This window comes from Aspergillus wentii (genome assembly GCF_001890725.1).
Source record: "Aspergillus wentii DTO 134E9 unplaced genomic scaffold ASPWEscaffold_1, whole genome shotgun sequence".
Classification (NCBI taxonomy): domain Eukaryota; kingdom Fungi; phylum Ascomycota; class Eurotiomycetes; order Eurotiales; family Aspergillaceae; genus Aspergillus; species Aspergillus wentii.
Genome location: NW_024467832.1, coordinates 1769942 through 1787411, shown reverse-complemented (window position 1 = coordinate 1787411; position 17470 = coordinate 1769942). Strand labels below are relative to the sequence as shown.

General features: G+C 48.3%; 8 protein-coding genes across 8 annotated transcripts; 3 read left to right on the top strand and 5 right to left on the bottom strand.

Annotated features, from left to right (window-relative positions):
- Positions 1-13: 13 nt before the first annotated feature.
- Positions 14-395, bottom strand: ASPWEDRAFT_22830 (Dabb family protein; the record flags this gene model as incomplete). The annotated part of the gene is made up of 2 exons (XM_040832397.1): positions 14-226; positions 294-395. The coding sequence occupies 2 exons, from the start codon at positions 393-395 to the stop codon at positions 14-16; spliced, it is 315 nt and encodes a 104-aa protein (XP_040694342.1).
- Positions 396-1971: 1576 nt separating this feature from the next.
- ASPWEDRAFT_47451 (uncharacterized protein) lies at positions 1972-4955 on the bottom strand (the record flags this gene model as incomplete). Its single annotated transcript, XM_040836969.1, has 2 exons — positions 1972-2486; positions 4373-4955. 2 exons carry the CDS (start codon positions 4953-4955, stop codon positions 1972-1974), a joined length of 1098 nt encoding a protein of 365 aa, XP_040694341.1.
- Positions 4956-5775: 820 nt separating this feature from the next.
- On the top strand, positions 5776-7060 carry ASPWEDRAFT_47450 (MRG family protein; the record flags this gene model as incomplete). The annotated part of the gene is made up of 4 exons (XM_040836968.1): positions 5776-5939; positions 6115-6346; positions 6408-6792; positions 6849-7060. The coding sequence occupies 4 exons, from the start codon at positions 5776-5778 to the stop codon at positions 7058-7060; spliced, it is 993 nt and encodes a 330-aa protein (XP_040694340.1).
- Positions 7061-7598: 538 nt separating this feature from the next.
- ASPWEDRAFT_22825 (ARMH3 family protein) lies at positions 7599-9952 on the bottom strand (the record flags this gene model as incomplete). The annotated part of the gene is made up of 8 exons (XM_040832396.1): positions 7599-8295; positions 8343-8753; positions 8806-9140; positions 9192-9304; positions 9357-9510; positions 9562-9642; positions 9698-9820; positions 9872-9952. 8 exons carry the CDS (start codon positions 9950-9952, stop codon positions 7599-7601), a joined length of 1995 nt encoding a protein of 664 aa, XP_040694339.1.
- A 1216-nt stretch (positions 9953-11168) lies between these two features.
- isa1 (Fe-binding Fe/S cluster assembly protein ISA1) lies at positions 11169-12557 on the top strand. The gene is made up of 2 exons (XM_040833924.1): positions 11169-11966; positions 12028-12557. The coding sequence occupies exons 1-2, from the start codon at positions 11273-11275 to the stop codon at positions 12063-12065; spliced, it is 732 nt and encodes a 243-aa protein (XP_040694338.1). The 5' UTR covers positions 11169-11272; the 3' UTR covers positions 12066-12557.
- Positions 12558-12709: 152 nt separating this feature from the next.
- On the top strand, positions 12710-13783 carry ASPWEDRAFT_123825 (DSC3 family protein; the record flags this gene model as incomplete). The annotated part of the gene is made up of 1 exon (XM_040829179.1): positions 12710-13783. A coding segment is annotated over exon 1 (969 nt), but the record flags the coding sequence as incomplete, so codon positions are not given.
- Positions 13784-14203: 420 nt separating this feature from the next.
- On the bottom strand, positions 14204-14863 carry ASPWEDRAFT_100155 (v-SNARE protein VTI1; the record flags this gene model as incomplete). Its single annotated transcript, XM_040827282.1, has 2 exons — positions 14204-14614; positions 14684-14863. 2 exons carry the CDS (start codon positions 14861-14863, stop codon positions 14204-14206), a joined length of 591 nt encoding a protein of 196 aa, XP_040694336.1.
- A 756-nt stretch (positions 14864-15619) lies between these two features.
- rvb1 (RuvB family ATP-dependent DNA helicase pontin) lies at positions 15620-17179 on the bottom strand (the record flags this gene model as incomplete). The annotated part of the gene is made up of 4 exons (XM_040832395.1): positions 15620-16084; positions 16136-16683; positions 16745-16964; positions 17036-17179. 4 exons carry the CDS (start codon positions 17177-17179, stop codon positions 15620-15622), a joined length of 1377 nt encoding a protein of 458 aa, XP_040694335.1.
- Between the last annotated feature and the right edge of the window lie 291 nt (positions 17180-17470).

Below are 17470 nucleotides of genomic sequence, written 5' to 3'. Positions count from 1 at the left end.
CAGATGAGATAAATCACAGGATATTCTCATAATAACTCGTCAACACATCCTCCTTGACAGGCCCTGCAACCGCCTTCAACGCCTTGTGCGCCTCACACTCGCTATCATAGTACTGCATATCCTCCAACGAAGCAAACGTCGTCTTGACCGAGAGATTGAAGCCCTTGTTGCGAGGATCGGGGAAGGAGGCACCGACTGCTGCACTTGTAATGTATGGTTTTCCATCCTGTGTTACTTAGCATCAAGCAAATCCATAAGATAGAGAGGGAAAAGAGAGGAAAAGGAATGAATACCTTAGTGGCGGTTTTGGCGAGGACTTTGTATTGCTCCAGGACGCGGTTCCGGTCTTCCTCGTTGGGGATTTTGAAGAGGGTGATGCGTTCGATGGGTGCCATTTTGTTATTCTTCGTATGGAATTGAGATTGAAATTGAAACTGGAAGCGAGAAAGAGAAATAGTAGGAGCGGCGAGAGATGAACGAGAATAAAGAGGGGGAGGAGGGGTGAACCGGAGACTGGAGGGGATATTTATACGGAATCTTCCCACCATCGGGGGGAAAAAGAACTGCGGGGTAGGATGGTTATGATTATTATTATTGATTATGAATTGAAGCTGAAGGATTCAGAAATGACACGGTTTGCTTTGCATCATTTGTTGTTGTGCTGGCGTTGTTGGTGATTATCAATCCCGACGGATGCTCGGGCTCGGACGGCTGGTTGATGCCGATGATGATGCTATTCCATTCTATTCTACTGCTATTTGTTTATTTAGATATACTGAGATTGTTATTCTCATCTCTTGGACTTTTCATAACGTCTTTCTATTCCTTCACTCTGATTCTCATTGCAGTGCGGAAATTCCCTCGGGTGCGCTGAATTCCGCGCGGGTATTTCTTTTTCTCTGCCACTGCGGAATCTCATCTCATCATCGCCATCATCATATGGAGATTCAAGATTCCTTTATTCCTGCTCAAACCATCAATATTATTGTGCTGAATCACTTCAATAAAACCGTTTGTCGATCCAGAACGTGCTTGTTGGAAATTTGCAGTAGATAGCCTTGCGTTCAACCTATCCAGCATAGAAATATCCTTTTCTAACCGCTTAACCTGAGATAGCCGCTCACGCAGATCCGAATAGCATGAGGAAGGAGACCCGTTCTCTCAGTCAAGATACAACTGCGATGAAATCATGAGGCTGGAATGCGACTTAGACCCTTCCTGCCTCTGTAAGGCCATCCACATAGTTCATATATGCCGGCACACAAATGGGGGAAGAACGAAGACAGCGTCGTTATGGGAATTATGCGATGCAACGAGCCTGTTTCAGTCCACGATCTGCAAGTCACATAGCATGAAGCAGCCTGTTTCATATTTCCCACGTAACCAGTGATATGGTAAAACCCTAATATTCTGGGCCCATATATGAGGAGTTGAAGTGAAACGAATGTAGGAAATTACACGCCCATTCTCCATGGATAGCGAGGTCTGGGTGAAACATCTCAAGCCTCATGGTGGGTAAAAATTGGTAGAGATCATCAAGGTTTGTATAATTCCATGTTTCAGAGGCAGAAAGGCATCGGGATGCAACTGCAGCAGATTTCATTGCATATGTGTTGGACGTATATCTATTTAAAAATATACTCTGCCTGGTATAAAGTTCCTGGCTTGGATACCCTCGACTTGAAGATAACCAGTCGAGTAGAAATGTCCGTTTGTAATAACTGGCTGATAATGGCGTCATCTGAACGGAAGCAGACGTTTGTCGTCTCTTTGTTTTCCTCTTCCGAGTATAGCTCTCTTTTGACGACCGTTGCGCTTGGTTTGCAGAGATGATGCCGTATTTACCATCCTTACGCAGGAAGGCAAGACTATTAGCGCTGCCATGTCGTTCTGCGGACCAACCCGAGGATTTAAACCTTTCCAGCATTGTGTCCGCATTGTAATCCGTAATCCGTAGCGCACCCCCATAAATTAGCTATCATTCACAGGCTCCGGTCGATTCTTAAAGAACAGCTTGTACTTGACAACCTCGACAATCTCCAACTCATCCCCCTCACCTCCACCCTCACCATCCTCCCCCGTCGGCTGTCGTCGCTGCACCAGGGCAATCGGCTGTCCCAGCTTCTTCACCTCGCCTGTCATGCGCTGATATCGGCCAACATAGAGATAAACCCGTTTCATCCATTTCGTGTCGTCCGGGTTTAGCGGCGAGTAGTCCGGGAACATGAGCTTTCCGATCGGGGTCTCGAAGGCGGTGGAGGGGTTATTAGATTCATTCTCGTCTGTGATTGTGTTCTCTTCTTGGTCGTCTTCGGGGGAGGGAACGTTGATTGTGCCTTGGAGTTCAAGAATTGCGAGACCGGAAGGGGTTTGGAGGAGTTGAGGGAGGGGATTGTCGTTGGAGGGGGTGGAGGGGTTGATTGTTCGGGGGTGGAGAGGGATTGAAGGCATTGTATTGTAGAGGAGATAGGGAATAAAAGGAGGAACTAGGTTGATTATCGTGAGAGTTGGGAGATGGAGATGAGGAGGATTGGGGAAGAGGAAGAAGAGTGAATGAAGGACAAAATGTTAGCGCGTTGCAATGCGGGCAGAAACAGATTTAGCCTATTTGGGAAATGTATTGTCTATATAACAATAATGCGACAGAACAAAACAACAACGCCTTAAATAATAAAGATAATATAATAAACAAAATGAGATACATTATAGAGTCTAACAGGTTTCATAGTGAATATATAGATCCACTCTATTGACAATTGATGGTAGAATGGATGGCTATATCGACTTCAACTTCAGACTCAGATAAGGATTTGTATAGAGCAACACATGCCATCTTGATAATTGTACAAAAAACAAAAAATAAAGAAAAAATTGATAAAGCTGCAGACTGGCTAGAAGAGACTGAGATTGTTACAATCAATGTGGCATAAAAGAGATGCTGTGGTGGGATACTCTGCCACTCACACTGCCTGACAACAACAAGACAGCCACGACTTTTTCTCTTCTGCTTCTGCTTCTCTCCCTCTTCTTCTCCTCACAAGTCAATCCCCTCCCCATTGTTCTTCTTGTCCCCAGAAGACTGTCTATCCTTCTTGCATGGCAGGGTTCTCTTTGGGAGATCTTGATATCATTTATTCATTCTAGACAAGCTTTGTCTCTTTTGTCTCTTTCTTTTCGTCTCTCTCTTCCAGCACCTGGCAACGCTGGTCATCAGGGCTTTCAGAAAGTTGAGCATATATCGTTGCTCTGATCGCCCATCTTGGACCTCCTAGGAGACATCACCGCATATTGTTAGCAGTTGGACGTGGATGGATCTGCGTTTTGGCTGCTTTTGGTTAAATCGCGACGACCGTCTGTGTCTGGCAAAGAGGTACAGGCCTTGTATTGACAGAAGAGAAAGAAAGAAATAAAGCTAACATGAGAATGATATGTAGACTTGGATATACTACCGACACATCTTAAATCAATGTCGCACACGGCTTCAAAGACTTGGGTATCAGAAGAAGCAAAAGAATACGACAATTTTGCAAGAATCAGAGATAACTACCTTCACGTCGCCCCCAACTCGCCGTTTATCCCCCGTTCTTGGGCCGAGTGGATATCGCATCGCATCTTTTCCAAGGAAGAAGCACACACCGAAGGTCTTCGGCGCTTGACTATCACAAAAATGTACAAGATGAAGGAGACCAAGGAGCTAGTGCAGCCAGCTTTTTCTGGGAAGGAGTTTCGAGACTCGCTGTCTTCGGTTCTCTCGCTGGAGTCGATTTGGCTTCCTTCTATCGAGAACAAACTGGGCCGAATGCAGGCGCCGTGGCCTACCAACGATGAACTGAAACATGAAGGAGCCTATCGTAGCACTTCTGGATATTGCCGCTTTCCGCCTCTCCCCAGAGTACCGGGAAATGCGACTGTCAATTGGAAACAGAGGTGTCCTGTTGTTCCGTTTCAGCTCGACGAAGTTGGGGTTCCGACGGTGAAGAAGGATGAAGCGGTGCCAGAGGTGGATGATACAATGGTGCTTCTCGTGGGGGAAACGCTTTTGAAAGAGTTGGATAGTTGAGTTCAGATGTTGGGAAGATCATCGATGCTTAAGGAAGCGAAGATCTTGTTTAAATAAGCGGCGGTGTGTTCCTTTCGGATATTTGATACCTGCCATATGGAACCATCTTGTACAAATGGCTGCATTTTTGCGATTGGTAACTTCAGATAGGTAAGGAAGCTGATCCATAGAGTTAATAGAGACTGACGGCCAAGCGAGGCCTTACAGACCAGAGATTGAGATGCGCTTTACAGTAACCCGTGGGAAGAAGATTCATGACATGCAACGAGACGGGGGTATTTTGTAACATAAATGACACAAATCATGAGAGACTATTGCGATAGCAAGTATCTTCAAGATTATTGAGACCCTTGATTGCCTCATTCACAGCATCATCAGCAGTCCCTGGGGGGCCTTGCATTTTCCCATAGCGTAAATCGCTCAGTTCACCAACATTCGCATTGAGCCGCGACAACATCTCAGACGCATCTTTATCCACATCGGAAATCTCACGCTCAATACCCTCACAAGCCGTCTCCATTGCAGCTAAGAGACTGGATACAGAATGATAATCATCAGAAGACGACGAGGAGGATTTGCCGAACAATTGAACGTCCATGTCTATCTCGCGACGATCATTTTCGCTCATACCGTCGACTCCGGTTTTCATGATGGATCTTCGAAGCTCGGCCTTTTGCCTCTCGCCTTGCTGTCTCTCTGTGTCGATGTTCCCATTGACCTGGTTCATATCCTGTTCTCGGAGCTCTTGTAACTCCCGATAGAGAACCTTGATATGCGGATGGGAGCGCAGACGCTTGGGGAAAAGCTCTGTGAATTGCTGCAACGAGATGACCGTTGGCAAGGGAGCCGAGGACAAGAGGAAATTACTCAGAATGGATTCTTCTGATGGAGCCATGATGCGATGGATGTGACAATAGTCTTTCTTCTTTTCAATCGGCAGGTGTCAATGGCCACGCGTGATAGCAATAGACCCACAGGAGTAAAGATGGGGACAATAGAACCAGCAACAGATTGATGGGAGCTGTAATTAAAAATCCTGACTCTGATGATAGAAACGATTGTGGTTGGCTTCAGACGGACGATGATTGTCGTGATGAGACAATCGCGACGAGGTTTTTTTGTTCTGCCGAAAAAAGGGTTGAAGCCGGCGCTTTTCGACGCGTTTTTTCCTCTTCGGTGTTCCTCGCCTCGTCTCCGGCTCAACCTCCGCCCACGCGCTGTATCCAGAACCTCATCTTGCTGCGTCGCTTATCTCGGCTGTTCTTTCTTGATCATCGTGCTTTTCTTCTCCTCTTCTATCTGTCTGGTTGCTTTGCTTGGGCCAAGTGTTGGTTGTCAGCCGCATCTCCATCTCCATCCTCACCACCAGCTACTTATCTCTCTAGCTCTCTCTATACCCGTGTCTCCTTTGCTGAAAGCATAAGACTGCCTGAGAAGCTGGTTGAATCGTCTTGCTAGACATTCTATCTCTTTTATACTGTTCTATCTGGCTCATCGAAGCTTTTCTATTTTTGTGCTTTACGTGTTGCTATCTTGCTTTCGATACCCCCTCAGTTCATCTGCTTCTTTCTCTATTGCTGTATTTCTTCTTTCAGTTCCCTGCCAAGACAGAGGTCCTTCAAAGAGCAGCTCTTCTGCTCAAATCTTCACTTGCTCTGTCGAGACAAGGTCATCGTCTTTTTTCTCTTACAAATACCCCTGTTATTCCGCACAAAATGGCCCCAGCAAGCCAAATGAATTATCAAAAAGATGAGAAAGTCCTGTGCTTTCATCATGAAATCCTGTACGAGGCCAAAATCCTCGATACAAGACACACCGATCCGGATGATCGGAAGAGCCCGTACGAGTATCTCGTGCATTACAAGGGCTGGAAGAACACGTACGTATCTTTCCCCGGACTCTCCTCGTCCTACTTTGCCACTCCCCGAATGCTTCTTGCTGGATATTCACTGGATCCCTTGCCTGGGAGCTATGTATCACGCATATGCATCTTTTCCCGATAATATTGTGTTGCGTTGTCTTCAGATTGAGTATCATGGCTAACTGTCCACCAGCTGGGATGACTGGGTTCCCCAAGATCGACTCCGTAAATTTACAGAGGAGAATAGGGAACTTGCCACGACTCTCCGTCGTGAGGCTGAAGCTGCTTTTCGCCAGCGAAACACCAAGGCTGCTACCAAGAAGAGAGGAGGCTCCGATCGCAGCTCCGCCCGGGGAAGCGAGGAGAGACAAACCTCCGTCCCTGCCCGCGGAACCAAGCGGGGTCGTGATAATGAGGTTGAAAAGGTTAGTCTTTTTTTTCACTTGCATTTATCCTACTAGTATTGGGATATTAACATGACTACAGGAGGAGAGCTTCTATGTCCGGCCCTCAGTGAGAATTGTGATGCCCGACAACTTAAAGTCTCTTCTCGTCGACGACTGGGAAAATGTGACCAAAAACCAACAAGTCGTCGCCTTACCCGCCAAATCTTCAGTAAACCAAATCCTCGAGCAGTATGTCACAGAGGAGAAGGAGAAGCGCACCACCGCAGCCGAATTCGATGTTCTCGAAGAAGTCATGATGGGCATTCGAGAGTACTTTGACAAATCGCTCGACAAGATCCTCCTGTACAGATTTGAGCGTGAACAGTATCGCGTTCTCCGAAAGAAATGGGAGGGCTCGTCAGGAGACTTCGCGGACAAGGGGCCCCTAGATATCTACGGTGCTGAACATTTGACCCGATTGTTTGGTATGTCTAAATTGTCTAGACTTTGAAGTATTTGGACTTCACTCACAATATCACAGCCACAATGCCCGAACTCATCGCACAGACAAACATGGACCTCCAGTCCATCAACAGACTCCGAGAAGAACTCTCCAAGTTCACAATCTGGCTGAGCAAAAATTCAGACAAATTCTTCGCCACCAGATACATGACAGCGAGTAACGAGTACGTCGAAAAGTCAAGAGGCGTTCCAAACCCAACCCCTGGAACAGCCACATCACGTCTGGTCTAGTCCAGTCTGTGAGAAGCTCGTCGATAATTACCGGTTCTTAACTATTTCCATCTTATCTTTTCTATTCTCTTTGCGAAATGAACTACACTCAATCTTCAAGGCGACTGACATCTTATAAACGGAGTGGGGCGGTTGGAAGAATGGGGGAACTACTTTATTTTTTATTTTTTATATTTTTTTACGCACATTATGACTGAACAGTAGTTCGATTTGTAATATTAGAATTTGGGCGATTTTATGGAAGGGGAAGGAAAGAAAAGCATTCTGGGTATGGTTTCTTTATTGTCACTATTTTTTTGCCGCCATAATTCAATTTGCTCGAGTTCGAATGGAAAGAAAGAAATACGACAAAAGAGGTATTCATATCCCTATCCGTATCCCTATATCCGATTCATCAATATCTACACGGAAATCAAAAACATACAATCGTGGGAAAACCAAAGACGTGTATGCATGACAAACCCGTATCATTAATTCACCCATTCGGGCTATGTACTTTAGTCCAAGTATGAAAGAAGGGAAAGGAAGTAAAAACAAACTACACAACCAACTGTCTCGCATCGTCAACGGCACATCTGGCAGCCCGTTTCAACTCGGACTTCCAGTCCGTCTCGCGCCATCTCGTCCACGCACTAAGACCCTCGGGAGGCTGGATACTCAACGTGTCGTATCCCTGTTTGATGATGCGGTGGACTTCACGGGGACTCAGGTTCTTTCGAATCGCAGCTGGAAGGGGCGCGGGGGCGGCGAGTTCGCCGTCCGGGTTGGGGCTGTCGGTGGCGGCGTCGGCGTTTTGGTCCGGGTTGAAGAGAAGGGTGTAGAAGTGGGATGAAACGGCGATTAGGGTGTCGATGGCGGCGACATGGATGTCTTTGCTGGTTGATGCGGTTGGGTTGGGAATTTTGGAGGATGAGGTGGTGGATGATTTGAGAGCGTAGACGTCGCGGAATTTGATGATGATGGGGCCTGTTTCGACGAGTTTGTAGAAGAGGTCGTCGTAGGAGGCTGGGTCCGGGAGGAAAGTGTCACCGGCGGAGACACAGAAGGCGACTAGGTCTACGAGGGAGGTGGTGAGAGTGGTAATGTGGGGGTTGCTGGATAGGTCGGATGCGTAGGTGGTCAGGAATCGCATCAGGGATAGTAGTGTGCGCCAGAGCTCGGACCAGTGGTATGCCAGTCGGATCTTGTTCATCGAAAGGTAGGTGAAAAGGCGGAGGAGAATTGCGATGGAATGGCTGGAAGAGTCAGTATGAAGGCTTGTTAAAACGATGGTCCGGATTACCTGTAGAGGTTTGCATCGAGGCGTCGACGGAGATTGTGAGAGATCGCATCAATCACGATATCGAAGATGACTGTTGCAAGAACTCGGTCTCCAGCGACCAAAGGAAGATATGGCTGTCTTTGTCGGCAGAGTCGAACCTTTCTTTTGCCGTCATCACCGCAGAGCTGCTTGCACAAGTTTGAATCTTCGGATAGAATGCGAAGGGTGAAGAGACTAAGCTCTGCATAGTGCGCAATCCTAGGGGACCTGTATGCGTGTTGCAGAAGGTACGATGTCAAGGAAAGGAAGCTTGCAAAGGGCGACTCTTCGTTGCTCTTTTCAGGGGACATATGGATCAGATGATAACCGAAGAGCTTGTTTGCGTTGGTGAAATCGTAGGAAGCCAGAAGGATGCCTGCCTGCTGAGCCGGTCTGATATTGTTAGCTTGGGTAAATGTAGTTCAAACAGCGTCGTGATCCTTACAGTGAAGCGAACATCTCCTTTGCCTCTTCTGCCGTTGGTGGAGTGGCCTTATCTTTTGAGCCTGGGGCAAAGGCACCCAGACCGAAGAAGATGAGGGTGCTGATCAGGGACCAGCCCTCAGGGGCATCATCTTGCACGGCAACATAGCCGTTTCGCAGGGCAGCACATGAAATGCCAACGCCTCTGACAATCTTCTGGATGCTAGACTCGTTGACAAAGTCATCGAGTCGCAGCTGGTACGGATTTTGAAATTCAAACTTGTTGTAGTTTGCCAGCAACCCGAGAAGGAGAAACGGTTCAAATACTTGCATAGGGGTATCAGATTCATGAACGAACTATGTAACTGTCAGCATTTTTCTAATTTGCATCTCAGTTGGAAGACGTACTTTCATAAGAGAGGGAAATAGATCCCGGTGGGTAAAGTATGAAACAAGGCTAGTTTTGTATGCCCCGCTAGTCATGGCAATAGCAGTTCGGACTGCCTTGACTCGGAGATCAACTGAGATAATTAGACCAGATTTGCGATCATGAAGAGGCATATTGATACTCACGGTTGCTGCCATTGCGAATGATGCCGTCCAACACGGCGACGAATTCGGAAATGATATGGTCCACTTCATCCAGCCCTGCGAGGACCGTGATGATATCAGAGCTGGGGTTTGTGTATTTCTTTCTCAAAACACAAGCCAGAAAGACACTCAAGGTCTACCATAAGTATTAGACGGGGGTCTCTGAATCTCTCTCTTTGATACTTACATCCAATGCATAGGAATCAGCGGGGCCGACTCCGGAGGCAGCCTCACGGATGGCACGAGCAAAAAGCTGCTGGGTTTGAACCTGATGAACGAGTCAGCAACTAGAAACCAGTGGATGATGATAACCGATCACGAACATGCAAGTTGAGGGTGTCATCAGCGCTGAGGTGATCTAGAACTGAACGGAGCTGGCCTCTATCCGGAGGCAGCAAGAAAAATTCCCGCCAGAATCCCTCGGAGGGCTCTGCAAAGTCCGAAGTCTGCGAATGATGTTAGTATAGGATATTAGAATAATTATTCAGAAGAAATACCCGGAAGAGATTTTCATAGAGTTGTACAATCTTTGGTTTGAAGGTTTCGGGTCTACTTTGCTGGGTTAGAGGGGAATCCATGATGAGTGCCTAAACAAAGGTGGGAGGAAGAAGAACAGGCTCGATGATCGACAAAGACGGCTGGATCATCGTCCGCATGACAGGAGAAGGAGTCAAATAGGATGAGGCCGTAAACACAGACCAGTCGGGCGTAGAAGTTGTAGATTGAGGATGATAATAATAGAATGGACAACGATCGAGACACACAAAGCACCAGCCACGGCCTGCGTTGTCAGCAGCAGTAATGAACTTCCAGCCACATTTCCTTAATCAAACGACCCACGGGTCTTGCATGGACGGATACAGGGCTCAATGGGCCGTTATTACGGTTTGTTTAGGATAGAATGAGCGAGACAGTCAATATATTCATTCATATTCAGTCTCAACCAGAAATACTTGACTGTTCAATGGAAATACGAAAATGTCTCGATGTCTCGAAAACAGCTTCGAGGCTTCCATTACGTCATCTGGTCAGGCGGTATACAACGGCAGAATAACACCTCATTTAAGATCACATGACTCACTCTATCTTCACCGAAAGAAGGCATCCCCACGTGGGCTTATATTCAATATTGAATATTGACGGTTATAACACAATAATTACAGTCTATTTGAGTTCCATATGGTCTATTATACAAGATATATGAAGTGTCGATGGCTTGGCAACGATAGAGTGGTTGACTCCAGGCACATCCAGTAAACCATTATCCTTGTATTGGAAGCTGTACGACAGACATCTGCATTAGCGCCATGGCATTACCGATGCTATTGATTACTAGACCTGTCTATCATCTCAGCACTTGATATAATACTAGGTATCTTAGTTATTGAATACTTTCCATCACACAGTCGAGTCAGCAGGTCAGGGGAATATCAGAGAACCCCATTAGTCAGCCCCACAGCCAATGGGATGCATGCGAATCATCAAGCGTCGCCCATCAGCACATTGCAGTGATTGCCAGCATCACAACGCGATCATCGCAACTCTTTAGATCCCGAAAATAAAGTCAGTCATGCAGAGAATAAATCCTCACCGGCGAATCACATCATCTGCCCACTCTGACTCAACATCAGCTGAGAGTGGCGCCATTGTCCGTTGTGTAGAAACGCCTGTGCGCTGATTGGCTCCCTGCCTCCCGCCCCAAATAACCGACTTCCGCCTCCAAACAGACTCAAAACTCCCCGACTTCGACTTCGATGCTTTTCTCCATCCAAACTCTCACTCTCACCATCCATCCCTCCTACTGTCAACCATCCACGTTAGTTCTCATGAACTTATAATAATATCCCATCTTCTTTCTACTCGAGCAATCATCTATTGCATCTTACATTCTCTGCATCATGTCGTTCTGTAGGGCTGCTCACCACCCGGTGACATCATCCGCCACAATCCTCAGATTTGTGAGCAGCAAGCAATGCAGTGGACAATCCTTTCAGGCTGTCCGTGCCTTTTCATCACACGGAAACGTATACCGCTCCTCCAAGCGAGACATGCAGACCGCTACGGCTTACCGTCCTCACTCTTTACCGACGTCCTTCCCTCCTCCCCGATCCACCGGCAATTTCGGTTCTTCCATCGCTGCTGATTTTCCTCCCGCCCCTGAGCCTACACAAAAGCAAAAGCCCCAGCCATCAGAGACACCACTAAACACCGCTGCCAGCGAGAATGTGTCGCAAAAACCAAAGCCTGCCTCCACCGCCTCGGCTACCAAACCCACAGAGAAGCCTCGCCGGAAACTGCGCCCACGCAAGGCGGCTATGAAGTTGACACCAGTCGCCATTGAACAACTTCGCAAACTACTCTCCCAGCCCGAACCTAAGTTGATCCGAGTCGGTGTGAAGAACCGCGGTTGCTCCGGCCTTGCTTACCATTTGGAATTCGTCGAAAAGCCGGGTACCTTTGATGAGGTGGTGGAACAGGATGGCGTCAAGGTTTTGATTGACAGCAAAGCTTTGTTCAGTATCATTGGCAGTGAGATGGACTGGCACTCGGACAAGCTCAGCCAACGATTTGTTTTCCGAAACCCCAACATCAGTAAGTTTTTTACTTTCGAAGAGTTCTTTTTTGAATGCGATGACTAACATGTTATCTACAGAGGAATCATGCGGATGCGGTGAATCCTTCATGGTATAATTCGTCAGTCATGATCTCGTTTTGCGTCTTTTAAGGGTTTTTATCGGTGCATCGGACGGCGTTCTTGTGGGAAGGTTCCCATTCCGGATAAACTCATACCATGTTTTTGAATTCGTTCGATTGATTCCCGGGCTATCAATGCCCAGTTTTTTGAGATACACTCATTCAACGACTTTGTTTTCCTTTTACCCCAGCCATTGGGCTGGATAGCGATATCATATGGCCCTCGACCCTTTTTCTACGAAGATGACACAAAGCAGCGAAGACTTGCTTTGCCAGTGGGCTTATTTAGAATTGGCTTCGTTTGCTGTGGCATTTTTTGAGGGTGAATTCTGTCTTTCACAGCGGAATAGTTTCCCGACAGACGGGGAACGCAAGCTCTTGGGACGCTTGCATTTACTTTGTATAAACCAGTCAAATGCATTGGCAGATATGTAGAATGATACCTAGAATACTATTATGACAAATACCACTCTTTAAAATGATCTGCTGTGCAGTATTCAGCCCTGTAGTCAATAATAGGCCTCCAAGAAGGCCGCGGAATACTTGATATCACGTGAGCACATTTCGGGAAACCCGATAACGCATATCGGCGTTATGGAGCAGCGGTCGATCTGTTATCGCATCACCAAGACAGGAGCAGTGCCGGATGACACAGCTCAACATCGACGATTCCTCACTTTCCCTCCATATACTCCCCTCATTGAACATACCCCTTGACTAAATAGCCAGTACTAAACTCATCAGCCATGACATCTCCCTTCTTAACCCCCGATCCCACGACCGACGCAGCCGACCCTCTCCTACTCACAGTACGCTTCTCCGCATCAATATCAGACCTTCTTCTGGACATCCCCTGTCCCGAAATCACAACCGCCGCAGGGCTGAAACAATTAATCCGCGGTCGCCTCCCTTCCAATCTCTCTGCACATCGCCTCCGCCTGATCTACGCCGGACGTGGTCTGGAAGATGCCAACCCGCTCACTGTGTCCTTGAAACTGCCCCCATCACCAGCACGATCACCGTGCCCTATAAACGATGGGGATCGAGAAAGCAGTAATGGAAAGGGAAAGGGCAAGGAACCCGTTCGAGATAAACCTCGTCTCTACATTCATTGCTCGATCGGTGATATTGTTTTATCGGATGCCGATCTCGATGCTGAAGCGGCCATCTCCTCGACGCTCCTGCAGCAGCAGCAGCAACAGGAGTCGTCGGACTCGCAAGATGAATCCAGCGATCAGCAGCAGCAGCAGCAGGGACAGCAACAACAGCAGCAGCCTCCCACCACGACACCCGCGCCGCGCGGTTTCGACCGTCTCCTCACAGCGGGGTTCACAGCCGCAGAGGTAACAGCCCTCCGGTCCCAATTCATGGCCGTGCTATCCGCCTCCCGAACGCCGGATACCATGCCCTCGGGTGCGGAGCTGCGCGATCTCGAAGATCGGTGGTTAGATGAAGGGTCCGCGACCCCGGCGGCGATGATGGGTGGGGGTGGAGGTGGGGGCGGGGCATCGTTTGCTGACGATGACGGTGGGTTTGGGGCGGGGTCTCGAGGAGCTATGGATGATATGCTTTGGGGGGCTGTGATGGGCTTCTTTTGGCCTATTGGGTGTGCGATGTGGTTGAGGAGGGAGGAAGGTGTGTGGAGTTGGCGGAAGGGGTTGGCTGTGTTCGTTGGTGTGGTTGTTAACGTTGCGTTTGGGGCGATGCGGATTATGAATTGATTGATTGATTTGCATGGGAATTGAAGCATTGGGGCATTGGGGCATTGGTGTCTATATCTATTTATTATTGGTTCTGTTCTATGATACCCCAGAATACTATCGTTGATTGATGAGTTGTCATGTCGGTTGATTAAACTCGATGGATTCTATCATACAAGGGTTCGTAGGACTCGCAATTCGACACGATATGTCGTTCACATGTAAAAATTAATGTAAAAGAAAGAACGGAATTAATATCCTGTAACGCCTGCTAGACCCAACGCTCAATGGAACTTGCTGTAGATAACGGCAAAAATCAACAACACCAGAACAGTAATAATCGCAATCGTAATTATGCGATTCGTAGCCATCCTATATTGTAAACATCATTAGCAATTGATCATCTCAAGTCCCCACAAAGCTTTGAAGGCGTCATTACCTACGGGCCATTCCCCTCAGTGTCTTGATACTAGTATCGACATAGCCCTCGCTCTGATGCAGCCCCGCACGAGCATGCTCAATAGTCCCCCGCTGGACAGCCAAATCAGCCAACGTGTTCCGGCCGATATCCTCGGTCTCGAGCGCAATCCGTTGACTCTCCTGCAACCGGGAGGAGCTACGCTCCAGCCGCTCCGTACCGGATAGAAGCTGCTGTCTCTGTTCCAGGTGTTCGTCCTGCGGATCGTCCGTGTAGCGATCACCGAAGAGCGCCTTGCGGTCGTCGGCTAGGGATTTGAGCTTGCGTTTAGACTCGTCAAGGTCGCTAAGATAGTTACGGAAGCGAATGTTGACTTTTGATCGCGCCGCCGAGGGAATGTTCCCCTTCTCCATCCGCATTTGGTCCACCTATTATCCATCATGTTAGAAAGAAACGACCACGGTTAATTCATTCAGTAAGTGAAGAGAACAACGAACCAGTTCCTGGGCTTCCTCCGCGGACCTCTCGGCTTGCCGGATGGCTGTCTTCCTTTGCTCCCCGCTCGCCTCTGCGATCTGGTCCAGCTTCTGGTTCAGGTCGGCCTGTACTAGCTTCAGCTCGGTCTCATAGCTGCTGAACAACTCCGAGCCGGCATCGGTGTCTAGGGGATTAGACATGGCGGTGTTTGTGATTTATCAAAGCGAGGTGTTGCGTAGATGTATGTAGATGATCGACGATTCCACCTTATCTCGAGGTGGTAGCGGTGTATCCTGCTGTCTGCGTGGCGCTCGAGGCCCGAGATTATATAGACAACAGGGAATAATTCTCGGCTGCAAAGCAGACGGTGTATCGGCGAAAAAAATGACGATAAAAAAAGACGCAAAAGACAGCTAGAATGGGTGAAGCAATGGAAGGGGAGAGAAGACGGCTGACAGGCCGACCGATGATGATGATGCGCATGGACCCGCACGTGATAACGGCCGAGGTTTCATCTTTCTTTGTGCTTTGCAGGTCGATTCTATCTTTATTTGGTGGTATTGAGTATATGTGATAGGTGATTTTATTCTTGTCTCGTAGTTTTTCTTACTGTATTCTGGAGCTGAACGTGGTTGAATGATGGAAGAGGTCCCCATGTGGTACTCATATATGCAAGTGCCGAGACAGGTGGATATGCTCTTTCTTGCCACTCTATATTCGATGTGATATTAGATACGCTGGCATTGGAAACAATGCTGTTATTCAAAATATTCCTGCTGCTCAAAGCTGAAGTAGTACAATAATTGACATTAACGTAAAACGGTTTATTGAAAATATTCGCCTATCCCGGACGTGAAACACACTTGCATATCAGACGTGGTATACATGATTTGGTTTTCTTTTTTCTTTTAGATTTACCCATACCCTGATAGAACACCCCTCGTCATATACTCTTCTCACAGCAAGAATTTTCCGCTGTCCTGGCTGACAATCGCGGCGCTTCTTCTGGCATCGAGGAAGAGGTCCTCACATTCCGCCACATCGGCTTCTTCGATTCCTCCCGGTCGTCCATTGACACGGGCGAGGATACTTGCTGGGGTCAGCAGCTGCAGGGCGTACCGCAAGCTGACCTTGCTGCCGTGCTCTGCGACCTTCTCCAAGGCAGGATCGGTGATGTTGATGCTTTCAGTCTTTGCGCGCAACCGGATGATGGTCTTGATCTCGTCTGGCGAGTAAGGGTGGGTAGGGATGATGAGGAGACGGGCGAGAAGATCCGGGGGAATGCCGTGGGCAGCAGTGATGTCGTCGGTACCACGGATGACGGTGTTGCCGCGATTCGAGGCCAGGATGACAATGGGGGAGATTGTTGATTCAAGGGCCCGATTGAGGTATGTGAAGCACTCGATATCGAGCATGTGAACCTAAGAGTCATGTTAGAGCTTACGACTTTATACAGTACGCCGTCATCATACCTCATCGATAAAAAGAACACCGGGAACAAGCTCTGCGACACCTTGGTCAATGTAGCGGTTGACCACCTTGTTAATTTCTTGACGCAACTTGTCCGTAATTTCAGTCTTCTTGGGCTTCATCAGCTGTCCCATCATACTCATAACATCTTGTCCACCCTGCGGCCGAGCGTTTGCCATGTCCAAATCGTGTAGTGTCACGTCCTGCACGATTTCCTTCTTCTTGTGGACTTCTCCCTTGGGAACGGGGACGTATTCCTCCGCCTCGAGATCGAATTCGGTCGCATATGCATCGGATCGGCCGACTCGCTTGCAAGCTCCAGTGTTGGCTTCAATGTAGATGACATCTCCAACTGTGACACGCTCCTTTTGGATGGCTTCGTAGATACTGGGGTCGAGGCGTAGCTTCTTGGTACCCTTGGCCGACTTCAATCCGATAATCAAATGGCTGATCGTTCGTCCGTATCCTCCCAGGGGGTTCTCAGTCTCCTCGGGAGTGAGCTCTGTGACTTCACCCTCGTACACTTCCTTGGTTTCACGCACTCGCAGACCTAGATGGGTTAGTCAAAGCAACGCTCCTTTAGCCCGAAAAAAAAAAAGAACGCAGCATACCGATTGCTCTCCGGAAGTTCTCCATCAGCGCCTCAGTCTTCTTGACCTCAGCAGAGTAGATTTCACTGCCAACGATCGGACAGAACGGAACCTTAGTACCCAGCTCCTGCGACACAGCAAGAGCAAGAGCAGTCTTTCCGGTTCCAGGGCCACCGGCAAGTAACACAGCACGTCCAGCCATCTTCTTTGCTTTGATCAAGTCCACCACAACACCAGACGCCTATTGCAGAAGCTGTGTTAGAATAACCCTCACATCGCAAGAACGAACGAATCATCAAAAACATCGCGTACCTCACGGGCAGACGCTTGCCCAACAAAGCCATCACCAGAAGTCTCTGCCGTACCATCCGAGCGTAATCCAAGACCCTTGATATGCGTGTGCGCTGCCGTGCGGTTCTCGCGCGAATTGCCCTTCACTTCACTGATTTGGACCATGGTGAAGGGGTTTTGGGCCTCACTTGGGAGCCACAGAAAAGGAAATTTAGATCGGAATTGAAATTAGGGAGAATAGGAGATGTAGAAGATTATCGTCAGCAGGTACGTGATCCGCAAGAAAGCACAATGACAAGAAGAGCAAAGCAGTCGTCGATGATTCTGTCCTGACCAAGTGATGCCTCTGGCCGAAATTCATGCGCGCAGGCCAGGAGATCGAGCAATCAGAGCCGCCCGTGGCCAAGGCGGTCAGCCGCCCCAAATTCTTTCCCGACCCAGCTTCACTTGGGGATT